Source organism: Perca fluviatilis, chromosome 8 (genome assembly GCF_010015445.1).
Source record: "Perca fluviatilis chromosome 8, GENO_Pfluv_1.0, whole genome shotgun sequence".
NCBI lineage: Eukaryota > Metazoa > Chordata > Actinopteri > Perciformes > Percidae > Perca > Perca fluviatilis.
This window is the reverse complement of record NC_053119.1, coordinates 25,682,683-25,702,878: the sequence shown is the minus strand read 5'-3', so window position 1 is coordinate 25,702,878 and position 20,196 is coordinate 25,682,683. Positions and strand designations below refer to the sequence as shown.

The following is a 20,196-nucleotide window of genomic DNA, read 5'->3' as shown; positions in this document are numbered from 1 at the left end:
GGCAGCACCAGAACAGATTAGGCGGGTGGTTGTAACGTTAGTAAATGGTAAAAACTGAGGCTTACAAATTTATCTTTGATAATAGTAGCCATATATGCTATTTATTAGTTAACGTTTAACCTCAAGAGTTCCACTGAATCGATAACTGTTACACGTGCACTACATATCCCAGGGAGCCACGGGTCGTTCCGTGCCGTATCCAGGAAGTCGTATGTGGTTGTCAAGCAAACTTTTGCTTGTAAGCAAAGTGCTCTCAGTCTGTAAAATGTATAACGTTAGATCTTTTTAGCCTGCAGTTTCCTGCAACAGGTAATGTTAAATATATATATATATATATATATATATATTTTATATTAAACTACTATATAATATTCTGTTGGAAGTACATGTGGCTGGAATGAGCTTAGCTAGATGTAGAACATTAATTAATTTGCCTCCCTCATTAGGTCAACATTTAGAAAACCATATCAGTTAAAGCTAGCTAACGTTAGTTTGTAAGCTAAGCTAAATGTAACGATAGTTAGATAAACTAAATATAGAGAGTTTACTACTTCGTATTTCCTCTTTGTTTAGAAAGCCATTCAAGCATGTTGGTAAGAGACTTCCTTATTGTTCATTTCAGGCAGCCGTGAGAGATGAGTTGCTGTCATCATGGCTCTGTGCCCCAGGAGGTCCGGCCCGGCACAGCACGGGTCCTAGTGACTGAGCTGAGTGGATCAGGCCACATCAACCCAACTCCTGCCACGAAACCCTGCGAGGACTCTGAAGTAGCAGTGGAGCTTTACCTCTCTCCAGAGAAGCTGGTAAGTTCACAGAAGTGCCTAAGGATGCTGTCAGTGTTCATCCCACTGATACACCCAGTTCTCCATTGTCTTTGTCTGATACACGTGGTTAGTCTATGTGCCTAATAGGCGGTAGCCTCTATTGTCTGAGATATCTGTTATTTTCATTTTAGTGTACAGCAGTAGCCTAGGAGAGGCATTAACATAGCTGAATTCCAAGATGTCTGTGGAGCCTGGGGTTGAGGGATAACATTGCACATGTCAACATGTATGTCTACTGTATTTTATGTGTGTATTGCCATGAGATCATTCTGTTGTTGCCCTCTCCTACGCCTGATGAACGACTCTATGAACACTTACTAAGCTGTGCAGATTGTTGTGTCAAGGTGAGGTGGGCAGACAGAATTAAATCAAATGAATAGGTGTATGTTTGAGGTAAATATTGAATGATGAAACTATGTTGAGTAGAGACCAAATCCGGTTCAGCACATGTTAATTCATTTCTGCCCCTCACAGGAATCGCTGTGTGGAACTCGGGACCTCTCTCACGTGACCTCGCTGGAGATCTGCGTAGACACACAAGAAAATACACTGGCTAACTTTGGTAAGCTACACAGTACATCAGGGCATTTACAAATGTAAATCAACTATTTCAAACCATATTGCACGGGTACAAAAAGTTTGTATGTGTACTCATTAGGGCTCACCGTTTGTTGTTTGTATTGGTTTTATTTTTTATGTCTAGTGTTCCTTATGGAAGTTGCAAACATATCCATATACGGTAACTCCTATTAAACTTAAATTCAGATTTGAAAAACACTGAAAGTCTGACACAGATTTGAAAAACACCGAAAGTCTGACACAGATTTGAAAAGCACCGAAAGTCTGACACAGATTTGAAAAATAGAAAGTCTGACACAGATTTGAAAAACACTGAAAGTCTGACACAGATTTTTAACACTGTGTACACTGATGATTCATAACCGATGCTTACAATGACCACATAGAAAAAGACAACCCAGAACCAGATAAGAGACAAATAAAGACATTGCTATGACGCACACAACGTATCCGTACTAGATTTCCTCTCAGGTGTTCCAACCTCAGTGCAGGATGACTGAGCTGATAATGGTGTAGGAGCATCTTCATTATCATCACCTTAGTCCTGAAAAAACTGTAGATTGCACAACGAGCGCAGGCCTGACAGAGCAGTGTCTGGTCATGTGTGAGTCATGCCTAGCCTGCCACTGTAGGTGCTCTTCCTTTTTAACTAATTGACATCTAATGCCTGATGAGTTGACTAAAGGTGAGGTGATTAAACCAGGAGTTTGAATCCCAAAACATAATCACCCTTATGTCACACAAACATGAGAAAAATGGCTTTGTTTATCTGATCATCTTGCAGGTGCCTACTTGCCCAAGCTGGTGCAGCTCAAAATGAACAACAGCACAATTATGTCAGTAAGGTAAGCATAAAGTTACATAACACAAATGCCACCTTTTTGTTTTCTTTCTGCTTGGTGTTCTTGAAAAAAACAACAACAGCCTTTTCCTAAGAGAACACACAAAGTCACACTCCTATTATGTTGACATCATGAAATACTAGAGATTCTTAGGAAGCTGCTAATCCCGAAACCAAAAATAAAACACAGTTTTAAACTAAACTGAATTTGTGCAACTGATGTACGCTTCTTGACACTGTATGACCCATTTCATGTTTAACTTACATTTTAAAAGCAAAGCAAGCAGGTGCAGGTCTTTCCATAAAGAGAAACTGTGATTTGATGGACAACATGGGGATTGCTGTCATCCTTTAGCGAGAGGCCTATAAAAAGACAGTTCTTTGAAGCAGAATAGCAGGTCAGAAATCACAAGGATGTGTACTTGATGGTAAAAAACACTGTGGTTGCAGTGCGTGTGTAGAGCTCGGCTCTGCTTCTGCCAAGGTTTTCCAACAGGGACTTATAATAGAAAATTTTCTGCATGGAAGATGCATGTTGCTGCATGTAAACCAGACGCCAACAGATCTGGTGTTCAGTAGTTTTAGAGATAAATACACATGGGGAACAGGTTCACCCACCTGTCTCACAACAGGACACAAAGGGGTTTGTGGCATATCAGCTTTCAGATTTGTCTACTTGGACAGTCCCGGAAAAAAAGACAGGAAATATGCACCGTTTCTCCTGGATTGTCCTACCAGTTTGATTGCAGCCACAGCTGTGTCATCAACAATCTGATAAAAGAAAAGCAATAAACCTCCAGGATGACACACACACACACACACACACACAGGACAGGTGGAGAATTGTTACCCGAGAGCCCGCTGAGGGATAAGAGAGTACAAACAGAAAGATAGGGCGCTGTCCGCTCCACCCTGAGAGTAGCAGAGCAGAGCCAGCCGGACGTGCATTGCCTCTGATAGCATTTCCTGCTCTGGGCTGTGGGAGCTGTAGTTGAGAGGCTGTTACAGGGTTGTAGATACACTGACTGAGACTCTTTTGGAAGGGTCAGAGCAGGGGTGTGCTGTGTAGAGACAACTGGGAGGCAGAGAAGAGGCCTGCATATTGTGGAAGAGAAAAGCGTTTCTAGCTTCAGTAGCCAAGGGACTGGATAGCCTTTCCCATCATTCGCTGTGTTGTGTAACTCCCTTCCCTGCCTCTAAATCAAGTTTGTGCTATTTTGTCTCCTTAGAGACCTGGGAACCACCCTCTCCCACCTGCAGGTGCTGTGGATGTCTCGCTGCTCCCTCCAAGACCTAGATGGCATTTCTACTTTCTCCTCCCTCAAGGTAGTGGTTTATAGGTTACAAATGGCTCAGTGGAGAGACTGTTCAACAACTCAGCAAACTGTTTTGGGGTTGAAAAAGAGAGAGAAAAAAAAAGTTTTATTTTTATTACATGTTTTGAATGATGATATAATATGTTTTAAAGGTGTAAATAATTAACAAATGTAGACACATTTTCTTCCCCTCTACCAATCTCTACTACCCTGCATGTACGTCCTCTCTCTGTTTCAGGAATTGTATGTGGCCTATAATAAAGTGTCCGACCTGAGTCAGGTTGGCATGCTAATGAACCTGCAACTGTTAGATCTGGAAGGGAATGATGTGGATGACCTAGTCCAGATTCAGTATCTTGGGTTGTGTGGCAAACTCCAGACACTCACCCTGGAGGGAAACCCTGTGTGCGTGCACCCAAACCCCACTGCCATCCAGGTAAGGGGTTATGTTCTGCTTCTTTTGTTTATACCACAAAACTAAATATCATTATTTTATATTTGTGCAAAAAGTGATGGCACTTGAGTAAGGTAACATACAGTAGATCACTACAACTCCAAATGCTGGATGTTTCTTCACCATACCTATTTTCCTGTCCTTGTCAGACTCCTTGTTGGTCCTCTGTGAGTCAGCACACACAGGTATTTGACAAATAAGCATGGTTTCAAAGGTGTAGTGTAGTAGAATTTGAGACATCAGGGAGAGTCAAAATTAGCTACAAAAGTCATGTATCTCCTGTACTGTAATTAAGACCAACAGTAATTCCTGATCAGCAATTGTGTCACCATCCAGACATTGATGGTAATGCACCTTTCATGGAGGTGTCTGTGTGTGTGTGTGTGTGTGTGTGTGTGTGTGTGTGTATGTATATGTGTGTGTGTGTGTGTGTTGTGTGTGTATGTATGTGTGTACATGTTTTCTGTGCACGTGTCCAATAAACATTTAGCTAATGTTCTTATCCAGATTAGCATATGTAAAATTCTTGATCATTGACACCTGAAGTAGCCAACACCAAATACCACAAGGCTCAGATTCACAACAATCAGGTAAAAGATGTGTGTGTGTGTGTGTGTGTGTGTGTATATATATATATATATATATATATATATATATATATATATATATATATATATATATATATATAAAATAGAGAATGGTTGAAGCTGAATAAAAGCTTGAGCAAGGAGCTGGGCCGAGTTCCTCAAAAGAAAACAGTTTTATTCAGTTGATGTTGTAAAAGCGAACTTGCAAATGCAACTTGTGGTTCTGACGTAAGTATTTTTCGGTTAGTTGTCTTTCCTGTGCTAGCAGGCTGTCAGTCCTCATGGCTTTGTCAGATAATTGCCGAAATGTAATCAGCATGTGCTGAGACATGAAAGTTTCCGTGTGATCTCATCGCTAAGTATCTGGGTCTCCATCTGGGTCTACACTGGGAGAGCAGGAGGCATCAAAATAATTATACTTAAGTCATCATGAGTCATCATAACACAGACAAAATGCTTTATTACTACATTACAGAGCTGTTTTATTTCTTTGAAAACTGACCAATATATTTTTATTTGGGTGTAAATGACTAGTGCATAAAGCTGCTTACCATGGACCCTTGTAGTGAAACTGAGTGTACCTGGATATACAAGGTAGAAGCTGCATTTCCACCTTCTGCTGATTCGAGACACATTGTGCTGTGAGTTTTTTGGGCCACTGTGAATGTGTTTATTTACACCCACCAGCATAATTAGGAAACTAGGGCAATGAGGGGAGATGCTGAGCTGAATATGCATTAGGCTTGTGCTTTGTAGCGACTGCGGGGTTCCTGGGTTTGCTCTCTTGCCAAATTATCACTCCTCTTGCTCTCTCTCTTTCCATCAAACACACACATCCGCTTACTTCCTCTCAACCACCCCTCATTCTCCTCCTCTTTTCTCTTTCGTTTCTTCCCTGCCAGCCCTTCACTCTCTCTTTTTTTTTTTTTTTTATTCACTGCATCTGTGTGGTTTGGTGAAGGGGTGCAGAGCTCTAATGTGATCGCTCAGTAGCTCAGTGATTTACTGGAGACTCTCTCTCTCTCTCTCTCTCTCTCTCTCTCTCTCTCTCTCTCTCTCTCTCTCTCTCTCTCTCTCTCTGAAAGAAGTTCCACAGATTCACTGAAGTGCCATAATGTTCAAAACGAGTGCAAAAAAGAAATAATTAAGGCTAGCTAATATGCATTATATGAATGTGATGCTAGTAACTATTGACACATTTAGAAATGTCCTATGGCTGGACTGCTAGTGTATCACTGATTTGGTTGACTGTATGAATCAATATTTATTTTTTTCAAATGTGCGTCAAAATGATTACCTCACCTGACATCTCTTTACAACATATCCTGTTTCTATTATTATCTGAAGGGCATGATGTAGCCCATAATATATAGTTATGCATTACTTAGTATAGCTAACGTACAGTATAGTGTACCTTCTAATGGAATATCATTTAGATTACAAGCGTAACAGTTCCACTTACCTCTGGAGCCAACTGGAGTACCAAAAATCATTAAATGGATCAGTCTATGTCTAGCACAGATCTTTTATATAATTGTCACTGGCACATGAACTGAAACCACTGAATGGACATTTCAACTGAATAAAACAATGGATCAGTTCATTTAGTGTGCTGGTGAAAGTCATTCAAATGGAATAAACAGCCGGTACAGCATCTCACCTCCATAAAAGAATGAGAAATGACAGAATACAGTATGAGTTGATATCACTACCAGTTTCAAAACCAATGTAATTTACTGTGTGGACTGTAAGATGTTTTGTATTAGGTTTGACAATTCATAGGTTATGCGTGAGACATGTTCACTTTAGCATTTTTCCACATTCATCAGTCTGTACGCATTTTTTTCAGAAAGTGCTCATTAAAATATCAGTCAGGCACTAAGTGTAACATAGTGTACACTACCGTGTGTACATTTAACGCCCCATCCATCATGTAATACTGACGTTTGGTCCCCTTTTAAATACCTGTCTGTCCTCTACATTCACTCTGCCTCTCTCTTTCCTGTGCTTCCTCCCTTCTACCCAGACAGCAGACTATAGTTATCGGGCTGCAGTGAGGGAGTTGGTTCCCCAGCTGCGTTACCTAGACGATTTAAGGGTGGAGGAAGACGGGCTGAGCTGCATCAGCACCATGGGAGAAGACTGGGACATTCTCCGAAACTCCATCAGAGACGGCAACTCCTCTCAGGCAGCTACTAAAGACGGTGTGTGTATGTATATGTTGTTTTGAGTGATTCGATGCACACCAGTTATTTACAGCTGTGTATTTAATGGGCCAATCACTTCTGTCTTTGTAGAGGAAACGGCAGACAGCGCATGTCCTTACAGCAGACCTGGCTCTGCAAGGCGCCCTGCTTCCAGCCGCTCTTGCGTCTGGCCCCTCTCGTCAGCAGGCTCCAGACCCCACACTGGCTCCAGACCCATGTCAGCGACCGGGCCTGGAGCTCTTTCCCCTCCTGGATCCAGACCTGGATCTGCAGACTCCGATCTAGCAACAGTGGAAGCAGAAACCAGCATCCTGACGCATGGTTAGGCACACTTGTGGCTGTTTTTCACACTGATGTTTCCACTGTGAGATCTTCTACATCCAGCCACATTGTCTCAGCATTTTCATCTCTACATTTGATTCGTTTTAGTGCCAGTTCCTTTCCCCCTGTACAGATACACTTTGCAGTCTTTACTCAACAGTGCCACCAAGAGGGTTGCTTTTGTGTCAGAAAACAGATGGATTCACTGAAATGTTTCTCTTATTCGTTGCTTTTTGAAGGAGCTGGCAAGATCCTGTTCTGTGGAAACCCAGTCCAGGCTATTCGAGCAAGAAGAGAAAAGTTGAGGGTAGGTGGTGTGTGTTGGAAGGAGAAACAACAACATTCCTTTAATTCAGCCTTGTTCCTGAATCCCAAATGAATCCACGCCAATCTATCACGCTATCACGCATGCCCTTTCCCATACAGTAGACCATTTAGTTCCAACTGAGAGGAACAACAAGCTTTATGGGCTTTGGCAGGCCATTATGGCTGTCTGACACCACCAGCTCATCTCTTTAATGTCATGTCAGTCTAAACAGAAGGAGCTAATTATTAGCAGGAGGACAAAAACCTGAGAGGACAGGCACGGTGGTGGGAGGACACAGGGGATGGAGATGTGTGAAGGGTGCAACAGTGTCCGAGAGACTTGACAGATGGGGCTCTCACTGCCAATGCCATGTTATCTGTCATACTGGCATATACACACACCGCTGCTGTCACTCTGCCTTCCTCTAACCTTCCCCTCCTGTTCTGTCTGCCCCTCTTGTGTTTGCTTTCCCTCTCTCTCTGACCATTACTTCACTATCCATCCATATTCAATGTACTCAGCTCCTTGGCCTCTATTCAGTTATGTTTCATAGCTTCCTCTCCTACCGTTCATGTTCATTCTCCCTCTCTTTGGTCTCCTAGACTGCACCCACCAGGTCTACTTTCACCCCCCGGGACCTGCCCATCCATGTACCGGAACACACGTACGACTTTGAGGAGCATGATGTCAGAGAACGCGTTGATGTGTTTGCAGAGCTTAGAGCTTGGAGGGAGCAGCACAGCAGGTACTAACTACTTACACAATTCTCTCCTTTTTTCTTAAGCTGGAAACACACTAAATACCTCGTGATGACATCACTTTGTTCGCAATTGGAATATGATCCGTCTCCAACCCACGAGGAGTCAGATAGTCGGGGTTAAAAGGGTACTGAATATCTATTGGGGATTTTATTAGGATTTTAGAAGTCTTCTAAATTGTTCCTTGCTTCAGCTGTCGACCTGGTTTCCTCTGACCTTAGGGGGGGTACAACTAAATATATTTCTACATTGTTTTTCAGCCGTCTCCAGGCGATAGAGACAGAAAGATTACCACAGGTCCTGGCCATCCAGCACAGTGATGAAGGGGAAGATGACGATGAAGAAGAAGTCTTTGGCGGTGTAAGGAATGACAGCAGTGATAAAGAACACAGAGCGGAGAAGCATGGTGAAAGCCTTGACTCCCCAGATTCCTCTTTCCAGTCTCTATCCCCAGGTGAATACTCACTAAATGAACATACTTTGCTGTTGCTTATAAAGAGACTGAGAGAATTATGTATGTACTATAATGGCAGCTGTTAAAGCTTTTGTAATGATTGTGTTTTCAGACCTGCATCACAGAGAGGCCTTATCCCCTGAGGTGTCTCGACTCTCCCTGTCCCCAGACACCAGACTGTGCCCTTCTCCCCCTCTCAAGGCCGCACCAACAGCTAATCGCAAGCCACCAGGGATCCGCGCACGTAGGCTTCGACTCAGCCAGACCAACTCCGAACACTCACCTGATTTCAGCAGAGTAGGGCGCTCCCCTGGGACAGGTACAGCCGCAGGAGACACGGACCTGACACTCCAGAGGGTCCCGCAGTGGACCAGGACTGATGTGCCTCTGTTACCCCCGCCTGCACACATACCCCGCCCCCCTCCAACAAGTGCCCTGGGTAAAGAGCTCATGGGTTCAAGGTATGGCATTATTAATGTTTACTTTAATATACCAATGTGTATGCATTTACGGTATACAGTATAAAAAAATAAATTTTGCTGTTTAACTCTCCTGTTTTGCTTATCTAGTTTAAACTGTTGTAAATTCCTAAATGCTATGCATTTGTAGATAGCATACTGAATTGAACTTTGAATTAAACTGGGGATGCTAGTACAATTCATCAGTGATTGTTTGAAAAACATGACCATGTCTTTTTTTCCAAATGCATGATGTGATCTTCAATTGATCGTGACTAGTTGTTAATTAACACTGTGTAACCGTTTTGAGTTCAACTTAATTTCTTCATATGGGGTGGTACTAAAGAAAGGTTCTCTGTCCTTCAGTACAGAGATGGACTTATCCAGTATACAGTCTGGCAGCAAGCATCTTCTAACTCCTCAGATGTCCAAAGTCCTGGACAGACCAGCAATTACTCGTCCTCACACAGCCAGAGCAGCTCTACAGAAACATCACCAGCACCACATGCACCAACCCTGCAGAGGGAGCTCACAGCCAGACTGACCACAGAATGGGCAGTTGTTTGGATGCCTGGCCAGTGATCAGTATGATTAGTGTGACCGTTCTATACCCTTAGGAACAAAGTGGTAGCATGGAAGACATTACGGGGCATTCACTTGCTCAATCACTCCATGCTTTGAGGTGTGTTGGAATTACCTGTATTTTTGCCATATGATGAACAAAAAAAGAAAAAGACCCAGAATATATTGAAAGCATTCCCAGATGAGTTGGGACTCACACACACCAACATTCAGTGAACTCATGAGTTTTTGAGTAATTAACACGAGTGTACGAGTGTGAACTACCGTGTATCTGGAGGACTGAGATTATCCTTCTAATGCTACTGAATTGCTGGTTTTCTGATGGCTGTGTTGGATGAATAATAAAGGGGATGTGACTAAAACCTCACTTTTGCATTTCTCAGGTTGAAACTTTGAATTGTTCTAACTCAAATGCTACCTTGTGTTTTACCCAATTAAAACAAAAACTTCAATCGAGTTGAGATTCTCTTTTTTTTTTTTTATTAAAACTGAGCTGTATGGTTGCTAAAATGTGAAGGACAATGTCAGCTAACGTTTTCTGCAGTGACAGTGATTGTCCTGGTGTAATCATGGTGTAATAGTCACATTTGGCCACTTGAGGGCACTGCCTATCAAAACCTAATTCCGTTGTTTTAACCCATAGGTAGTCTATGTTCTAACCACCTCTGTCGAGCCACCCTTTAAATCCACCACCTTGAAACACAAGATTCATTCATGTTGTTCCCTGTTTGTTTGCATGGCAACATCTGCATCATACTGTGTAATTTACAATATACTAGCATTAAGCATGCATGGTTTGGCCCTGCACACTGCCAATACAGGAGAGAATTCATGATGTATTGACTGATACACAGCATGAGTAATGGAGTGGAACAAATCAAGTCCATTTAGAGTTTATATGTTCTAACTGTGACATATCCTGTTGTCTTCCTAGAGCTATGGAAAATTACCCATCCATTGCACCATGAAGGACACTCAGACTGATCGTGTCCTGAGACACAGTTGTGATTTGGGTGGATGAGGACCAGAGAGGCAGCCACATCTAATACCTTATTAGTTCTTAAGGACGTATAATGTTAAAGGTAGCGGTTCGTTTTGAAGGTGTCATACCTGATGTGAGCATGCGCATGCACGCACACACACACACACACACACACACACACACACACACACACACACACACACACACACACACACACACACACACACACATTAAAGCACTTCCCATATTTCTGGCATATGTGCTTCAGTTCTGTCCACACAAACAGGATGTAAATAAATGAGTCAAAGTAACAAGGCACAGGCAGTCATTAGACCTCGAGAGCACTGCTAACTCCTCACCGCAGCGATGGATTAAGAGATGTACACGTGTCAGACATAGGAGTGTATAATGTGTGTATGTCCACTCAACTGTGAGACAGCTCTTATGTAACGTGTTAGCGCATTTCTTGTCTTCTAGCAACTGTTTCCACCACATAGCCTAACTATATCACCTCTGATAATCCTCTCACAGAGCAGCTTGGTTTGTTGCATTGCTTGGCTCCCTCTCTCCCTGTCAGGTGTTTTCAGCCCTGCTCCCCTCTCACCGGTGCTACTGCTTCTCATGGACACAGATGATGGAGAGTGGAATGAAAGGAGAGGCATTTTATGGTGGGAAAGTGGGATAGTGTCCACCTACTTTTCTCTGAACAGTCTTGTAATTTTCTGAAAGGGATCATTCTCACAGCTGGTCGGGACTGGGGACCTTATCTGGCCTGTGAGAAGCTTTCCTCCACTCCCCAATTATTATCAGATGATGTGACAAACCAAAAGGACCTTGTTTTCCTCCATTGCTTTGGAATGGTAGACACTGTGAGAAAAGCTGAATATCTGATTGTAAAGAAAAACAAGTTCCTCTAATATGTTTGATTTATAGTTAACCATTTCAGTTTAGTTTATTAGCAATGATTTATTTTCTTTAAAGCATTTTGAGTTACCACAATTGTCAAAGGGGAAATGGTTTCTTCTAAAAAGCCGTTGTCTCTCTTTTATCTAATAAAACAACACTGTAGAAAAGCCAGGGTCCATGGAGGTGGCCTTTTTAACCAAACAATCTAATTAAAAAGATAATTATAGCACTGCAGTGCCACCGCTTCACAAATTTGCTTTGTGAAACCTTTTTCCCAGAGATAATCATAAAATGAAAACAGGAGGCTAATGTTATCAAGGTAAACAATAATGGATAATAGAGCACACAACAGCAAAATAAGTCCCTCCCTGTCACAAATACACACAAGCTGCATATCTTTCTGTCAGACTGAAGTGGAGAAACTGTGTCAACACATGCTGTGAATACCACTAAAACAAATACCAGATGTGGTTATTGTGATTCATTTAAATGTATAATCATATCAAGTAGGACTCACAGCTATCAGAGGAGTTTTATATAATAATCTATCTGCATGCAATACTGCTGTTCCTTCATGTTGTAACTGCAGCTAACAAGATGGGTGTGAATAAATTACAGGGAAACAAAAACACACACCAACATAACTTTTTGACTGAAAGGGAATGCCAATTTAATTAAATCAGCATAAGAAGCTTGCTTCTTGTTTCGACTTGATACAGGTCACTTTGCCTCGCAGGCGTTATAACTGGAAATACCTACAGTATGAGTTCAGACAGGCCCCGGAGAAGCTGCTAGTGCAAATAAGACTACAGCTGGAAGGAACATTCCATTCAATGCAAGATAAGATATTAAGGCTCCATAACTTACTTTCTGTTGACACCTTTACAACCACATGCAGATATGCAGTCCATAATGGTATACAAAAGCCATTAAGTTACTCACAATTACTGCTTTAGATTTAGAGCTTTCTGAATTTAATCTCATTTTTGTGACAAAGGAAGGTGAAAAACCTGTGTGCTGATACAATACATTTAATGTATACAGATAATTTCATTGTCTTTGTATTAATATATACCTGCCTGAGTTCCACCATTAATGTTGGTTTACTTTTAACATGATCGAGCCCCTCAGCAGCTCCAAATACACATCAGAGAATTATTTTTCAACTAAAAACCAATTAAATGAATGAACTTTTTTAGCTTTTGTGATTTTTTGTATAAAAGCAATCAGAGATAATAGAGATATTTTTTTCAAAAAGCAACGTCACACTGTATGGAGAAGTTATATCAGCAGTTTGTCCTCTGACTCATTGTTTTGTAATGCAGAATTGATATACTGCAGCTAATACTGCATATCCCACTCAATCTGTTTCAAGGTCATTGTTCAGTACCTAGCAGAAGAAATGCTGTGGGACTAGGAGAGAAACTGGTTTTCTGGCCTACTAATATTGCATACATGATTTTGATATTACAGTATCTTGGCATGCTTTTAAGAAAAAAAGTTTCTTGTTCTTGTTTTCGCCTTGGAAAAAGTCTCGTTTTAGACCACTGATCGTAATTTGTGGGACGAATACAACATTTATTTTAGTTTACGTGTGTTGGCAAACCCACATGTGACCCCATAAACATGATTCAGTGGTTTTAGGGGACAGCATTCATTTTCATTTTTTTTCTAAATTCATCTGGATATAGGGATATATGATGTACCTTTTATATGCTATAGATTATTTTGTGAGTTATTTAGCTTTTCAGTACTTTATTATAGACATGCTTGGGCCAACACATTTTTCAAAAAGTCAATTGAAGCATTCCAGTACAAATCTAATTGGCCAACCTTGTTGAGGTCGGTGATAGCATGGTTTCTCTTCCTTTTGTTTAGGGAACAGCACAGACACTTTATTAATGACAGTTTTATGTGATGAAAAGATTATTACAGAAGCAATTACAACCTTCCGCTTCTAACAATTCCTCCTAATCATAGTTAAAACACATGTGGTGACATGTTGTTGCCTATATTTTAAAGAGAACGCTCCCTGCATCTGCTTTTTCAGACTCTTTCACCTCATGGCCTCTATGAATGATGTCACATGCCCCCATACATCTGATGTAGTCTAGGGACTGCAATGAGGGGTGATTTCAAAGTGTAATCTCTTGTAATTAGTTACATATCCAACAATAATAGTATAATACGATAATCCGACAGTGTAGCCTAGTGTAATCTATCTGCTGCCATCAGTTACAGATTTACTGCTCTGTGCTGTGTGTGTGTGTGACTTTCTCAAGCCGTGTTGACACTGGTAAACCATTTTTGGTGACAAGTAATCAAGTCACCGCCCCTCTAAAATGTTAGTGTATGTTAGTGCATGCTCTTAGGCATGACTGCTACTCAGAAACCTAGCCTAGTAGCCCAATCATGTAGGATATACTTTTATGTGGCATTTTGTATAAGCACACAGGGGTTGCATATGAATTTCATGTTCTTGAAAAAAAAATATATTGAACATTTCTCCATAGTGGTATAGTTTTTTTATCCCATTATCACTCTATTACGTTTACAACAATATTCTAGTTTAATGATTTTAATTTGAAACTGTTAACCGGAAACGGTTTTATTTCTATTTCCTGGATGGCTTGACAGCAGGGAGCACTTGTGACGTGACGTCGGGGACTAGAAGATGAGGTACTCGGCTGTCCGTCGTTTCAAGCTCGACTACTAAATCCCCCGTAAGTTGTTTTTACACCTTGTGTTTTATTTTCTGCCAGAATAATGTGACATTTAAATGTTTTTGGTAAAGGATGCAGCAAAAGTGCTACTGGCTGCTCAGAGCGCTGCACCTGCAGGATGCTGACAGGCTAACGATGAAGTGCCTGGGATACCAAACTTTTCTCACTGACTCACGCTAGGCCTACATTACACTTGAATTCGCCGACGAACTTGCTTTTAGTAAGTTGGCTTTGTTGCTTTGTTATGCTAATGCATATGTAGTCAAATAGTGGTGGTCGACTAATTTAGCATAGATACTTTGACACCAAAATATGTTAAAAAAACACTATTATCATGCTAAAGTTAAATAAAAATGACAATAATAGGCCTACTTAATCATTCACAGCAGTATATAACTTCAACAACAACAGCAATAGCAACAACAATAACAGCAACAACAACACAGATAGGCCTAATTATCATCATTATCATCATCATCATCATCATCATCATCATCATCATCATAATCATCATCTGCGTGTCAAATTGTGCAAGTATATTTGCAAGGGTATTTGCATTTTGCATTAAATTAGCAATTAATTGTTTTTGTGTGTGTGTGTGTTTTGTTTTTACAATTATGTTAAAATACACCCATAATTTATACTGCACAATGAAATTGTTGGCAGTTGAGGGAAGTATTTACAATTATTTCAATAGCCACCCAACCGCTATTGATTAGTTTTTGAGAAAATCATAATTGTGCTAAATGAGTAGATTGATTTGATTGAGGAACTTGTCATTTCCTTTTCTAGTTTGTCCCTGTGCATCTATTGTTTGTCTGTTGTTCGTACTTCCTCCGCTTACTACTTGTTTAATTCTATCATGTTGCTTTCTTCCCTTTTCTTTATCTTTCTCACGTCACCGATTGACCACATGAGTAGCTCAACTTTGTAAAATGTTGTTGTGGCCTCTTCATTTCTTGGCTATAAGCATTCATACATGTTTTATTTATGTCTTTGGATCAGGTCTTAAAAACAAAACAAAGAAACACCCTCTTAGATAATCCCAGAACTGGCATATGTAAGGTTTAGTCTTAGTTCTTTTCTTTTCTTGAAAGTATTAGTTTGTTATTATATTAGTTATTTAGGTTCATTTTACCACCTTTCTTATCTGTGTGACTTTTTTGTTACAGAATAATGACTTTATCTTTTGATACTTATAAGTTGTATTTTAAAATGTATTTAGTTAAGTTTATTTTGTTAGAAAAATCTTATTTATTTAGAAAATCAAATATCCCGATATTTTTGACCAAATACCTCGATATCGATAATGCAACGATATTGTAGTGTTGCCTATTGGTGCTTTAACAAAATGTTTACACAATGAGATTTTTGATAAATAATCATCAGTAATGTGGATATAATGACTAAGTGGGTAAAGGCAAATAATAGAACAGCTAGAACAGTCTGATAAGTTAAAAAAATGACATCACTTTACTGTAATGCAGCCTTTAAAACCAGGAAAAGACAACACTTATGCCATATTATGATATTACGAGATCCAAAATCTAAGACGATATCTAGTCTGATATCACGATATCGATATAATATCGATATGTTGCCCAGCTCTACTGTAAAGGGTTTAGTTGCTTGACCTCTTTGTCCCCTCCACACTATAATATCCCTCCAGGGTCACTCATCTGTCCAGCTGCTCAGTACTAGAGAATAAGGACTTGTTGTTTACCAGCTGAAAAACACACACACACACACACACACACACACACACACACACACACACACACACACACACACACACACACACACACACACACACACACACACAACCACATACAATGCATCTCAAGCAAATGGCTGTCAGCAATGCAATTATTTATCATTATCTAATGTGAACAGTCGTAGAGGAAAACTATATACTAGCCTACCAGCTGTCTTGTAATATCAAGTACCAAATATCCAACATGGCATCATGACTTTGCGTAAATATATACGCCACTTTCATAAAGCCAAATGGCGTGTTATTTTACGCCATTTTCAGCTATCCACGTGTATGATACACGCTGGAAACAGCTGATGTAAACAGACCCACCACGTGGCCTCGGCACGTTGCGCGTTATCGCGAGAACGCGACGTACTATCGCGAGAACAACGTCACACGCCTGGCAAGAAAAACAAAAATGGTTGAGTTTAGGAAAAGAACACAGGGAAAGGCTTTAGTAACAAAACAGTGACAAAAACACGGAAAATAACGACTAAAACACGCTTACAACAACAACAAATGGTTGGGTTTAGGAAAGAAACATTGGGTAAGGCTTATTAAAAACAAAAAATTCAAAACAAAAAACGGCCGAAAAATCGCCACACGCGAACCCTGCTCTCCCAGGTGAAAGTCCTGTGTTTTACCCATCCACCAACCCAACCTACCTCCTTACTCAATCCCCCGTTCCTTTATACCACTCGCTACGGTGGAAATGGACTCGCAATATAGGCCAATGGCGGCCGATTTGTGTTGATATACACGCAAAAATGCGATTATGCGTAAAATAACACGCAAAAACGGAATGCAAATTGGCGTATCATACATACGCCAATTCATGAGATCAGTCTGAAATATCACATATTTGACTTAGCTTCATGTTAGTGTAAATGTAGCCCCACAGGCTCTGTTTAGATTTTTCAGTCTCTTCAGTTTAATATCTATACATAGTCTTAAGCAGAATGGATGGACAGTTTAGTGAATAAAGAAGAGCAGCTTGCACATACTGAAAGTTATTATTCCGCAAACGTGCGGAGCAGACTGCTGTCAGTGTCATTTCATGATTAGGTCTAATCTCCAGGTTGTATGTTCCATTTGCAAGACTGCCAAGAACTTGCAGTAAGCCCAGAGCCAGAATGTGCCTATTATCTATTGACAAGCTGATACAGGATTGTTAATCCTCAGGTAGTCCTCTCAATTACCTTTTTTTTCTTTTTCTTTTTTTTTTAAATCAATGGTGGAGGCTTAGTCTTGTCATTTCTGCCCATGCGTTGGATACTGTCAGGTTTGTCACCTTCCCTTGCCCTGGCTCATCAGCTACCCTGTCACATTCACTCTGTGGAGAGGTAATTGGGCCACTTTTCACTTCCTAAATGCTTTTCAGAGAATGAGATCTGCCTGCCACAGGGCAATTTACTGACGCTGAGGCGATATATTACAAGGCAGATGATTGTGTTCAAGTGTACAGCATATTGCTGAGAAAGTGATAGATGTGTGATTTCAGTCTGCGTAATAAACCCGTTGCCTAACATCGGTAGACTGTATAGTCTTACTGTTCTGTTGGGAATGTATGCTGGAGAGCCTCACTGTAATTTAGTTTACTACCCTGGGCAGATGCCAGTTTGCATCGTAAAAACACAAAAATTTGACAATGCACCTTCATAGAGATTTTGAAGAAAGTTTTTTACTTCTACAAATGGCTCCTATAAAACATTTCAGTATTTGTCTCTTTGTTCAGGATGACTTCAGATGACGCTATCCTGCAAACTGGTGGTTCTCCGACTGAGTAAGATCATTCTACTACTAGTCGAATGATTTTAGGGGTGGGAAGGTTATTGGGGTCGCATAGGATGAGAAAATAACTCCTACTATGCAAAATGCATTTTCAGCACTCTCTCTTCAGGCGTCTGCTAATATTGAACCAATTTAAGCAGCCTGAAAAGGGATTTCGGCATCGCTGCTTTTTGCAGATGATGTGGCTCAGCTGGCTTCATTGGGCTCTGACTGCATGCAAAGGGGTTGTTGTTGTTGTTCAACATGAGGGTCAGCACCTCTACATCTAAAGCATGGTACTGTTTTGGAAATAAGTGGACTGTTCCCCTTTGGGTGTAAGCAGGGTGCTACCCTAAAGGAAAGAGTTAAAGTATCTCTTTGTTTTGATTTGCGCAATCTGAAGTTACGCGGACAGCGTGCGGACAGAATGGAGCGTCTCGCGGTGATTGAGGGTATAGATTCTAAAGCCCCTTGAGGCAATTTGTGATTTATGATATTGGGGCTATATGTATAAAAATAACATTGATTTGATAGCATACCGTTATCACTCTTAACACCCTAAACAATAATATTTTGCATACAGTGCATGCCACTCCATATAGTAAAACATGCTATTTGTTCCCTTGGGGAACTTCATTTAGTAGATCTGCCCTGTACTTCTCAGCCATGTTCATCACACACCACTGTGGCCGGCACCGTTGGTTCAAAGGTTCTCTCTCTTCTGATGCGTGTTCCACTCCAACCATTTTGTGTTTGCAGTACAAACATGAAAAAATATAGCAAGTGTGCTTGAATATGCCCTCATAGACCTCATATGACCTACTAGTTTGCACTTTAAAATAGAACAAAAAGTGAATGTGAATGGTGGCATACATTGTTGAGGTAGCAGGATTCTGATAGATACTGGACACTATAGTAAGAAATGGAACAGTTCATTTGTTTCTTTGCCTTTACCTGTTTTACTATAATTTATTTATGGCTGTTCAATTTAAAGACTAATGATCAAAGTATTTGTAATGAATACCCTCTGCTTTTGACCGGTTGACAAAAGCATGCCCATTGTTGCCCATTACTCACAGGTTGACAACCACCACTGTAAAAAAAACACACACATGAGCCAGTATTGCCAGATCCAATGTCTCATCAGCCATCAAAGAATTGTCAGAACACTTTTAGAAAATGCCTAATTATTGGGATTAAAAAAATAAATAATCAAAATGGTGTGAATTCAGATTTCTCTTCTATTTCCTTTTTTGGCACCTTATTTGTGCGCATTTTGGTTGTTAGCCTAACTTTAACAGGTGTCCCCACTATCAACAACAACAAAAAGTCTTAAAGAATAATTCCTCATCCTTACTAAAAATAAGCCACGATTTTAAATGTTTTAGCAACCTACATGGAAATAGAAACAAATCATCACAAGTCATGAATTTGTTATAATCTGAACCCTACTGTAGCATTTAAAGGTGCAGTAGGTAAGCCTTATAAAACTAACTTTTTGTCATATTTGCTGAAACTGAACCTATGTTCCAGTAGAACTACATCAATGAGGTATACCACCTACAGCCTGTAGTCTGATTTGCAAAAGTCCACCGCTCCCTGTTCAGATGCACCAATCAGGGCCAGGGGTGTATGTCTAACTGCGTGTCAATCAATCACTGCTCATGCGCACACATTCATTCTCCCTTGTGGGGGGAGGGGCTTAGGAGACCGTTTTGGGCTTTAGCGGAAAGGGGGGACTGAGAAGTTGTCGATGTTCAAATTTTTTTGGCTAAGTCCTGGATCTTCCCAATCCTACCTACGGCACCTTTAACAGTAATATCTACTGTTAACCGGCTGACAAAACCTAAGCTTTAACTTGTGCTTCCTTATTGATTTCACCTAATGTAATGAAAGAGAAATTGTGACAAAAGTGATGAGGTAACTTTCAAAAGTGCTTTTGGTTATCGAGTGATGGTCAGTACAATATGGGTTGAACACAGTGTAGGAAGAAACTTCTTCCTGCATGTTGTGTACGCTCTGTATATAAATAGCCCAATATGGGAGTAGATAGGTAATGTCTGAGTCTGTGTCAGCTAGAGATAGAGCTGTACCATTAGTGTCACACTGTGCTGCTCAGCATTGTTCCTATTAGCAAAAATGAAAAGGCTACAGCCAAGCCGTTTGGTAGAAAGCTGCTGTGGGGAAGATGAAGTGGAAATAGTTGGCTCCTCCTTGAAGTTATGGGATGGAGTCAGGCCTGGTGACCTGTTTCCCTGCCCTGTAACCCAACTCAAATTCTCTACTACTCACTATCTGCTTTACTTTGCTTCTTTTTCTGTTTTTCTTTTTCTTTGTGCCCTTGTCTTTTTGTATTCCCCTCCTTCTTTAT

The 20,196-nt window shown here is 40.6% G+C and overlaps 2 protein-coding genes across 4 annotated transcripts in view; both read left to right on the top strand.

The window, feature by feature from the left end:
- Positions 1–206: 206 nt before the first annotated feature.
- On the top strand, positions 207–10,144 carry lrrc56 (leucine rich repeat containing 56). Of its 2 annotated transcripts, none has more exons than XM_039807606.1 (13): positions 207–309; positions 623–803; positions 1,299–1,386; positions 2,188–2,248; positions 3,474–3,570; positions 3,799–3,996; positions 6,628–6,805; positions 6,899–7,129; positions 7,369–7,436; positions 8,039–8,181; positions 8,455–8,648; positions 8,761–9,109; positions 9,478–10,144. In XM_039807606.1, exons 2-13 carry the CDS (start codon positions 636–638, stop codon positions 9,686–9,688), a joined length of 1,986 nt encoding a protein of 661 aa, XP_039663540.1. In that variant the 5' UTR covers positions 207–309; positions 623–635; the 3' UTR covers positions 9,689–10,144. The 2 variants fall into 2 exon arrangements, with proteins under 2 accessions (XP_039663540.1, XP_039663541.1); XM_039807607.1 differs by having other exon boundaries at positions 9,473–10,144.
- A 4,056-nt stretch (positions 10,145–14,200) lies between these two features.
- Positions 14,201–20,196, top strand: part of rassf7a (Ras association domain family member 7a) — a 36,927-nt gene continuing 30,931 nt past the window's right edge. For both annotated transcript variants that reach the window (XM_039808974.1, XM_039808973.1), the window contains exon 1: positions 14,201–14,299. The gene's annotated coding sequence lies outside the window, so the exon portion shown is untranslated. The remainder of the gene's footprint in view (positions 14,300–20,196) is intronic.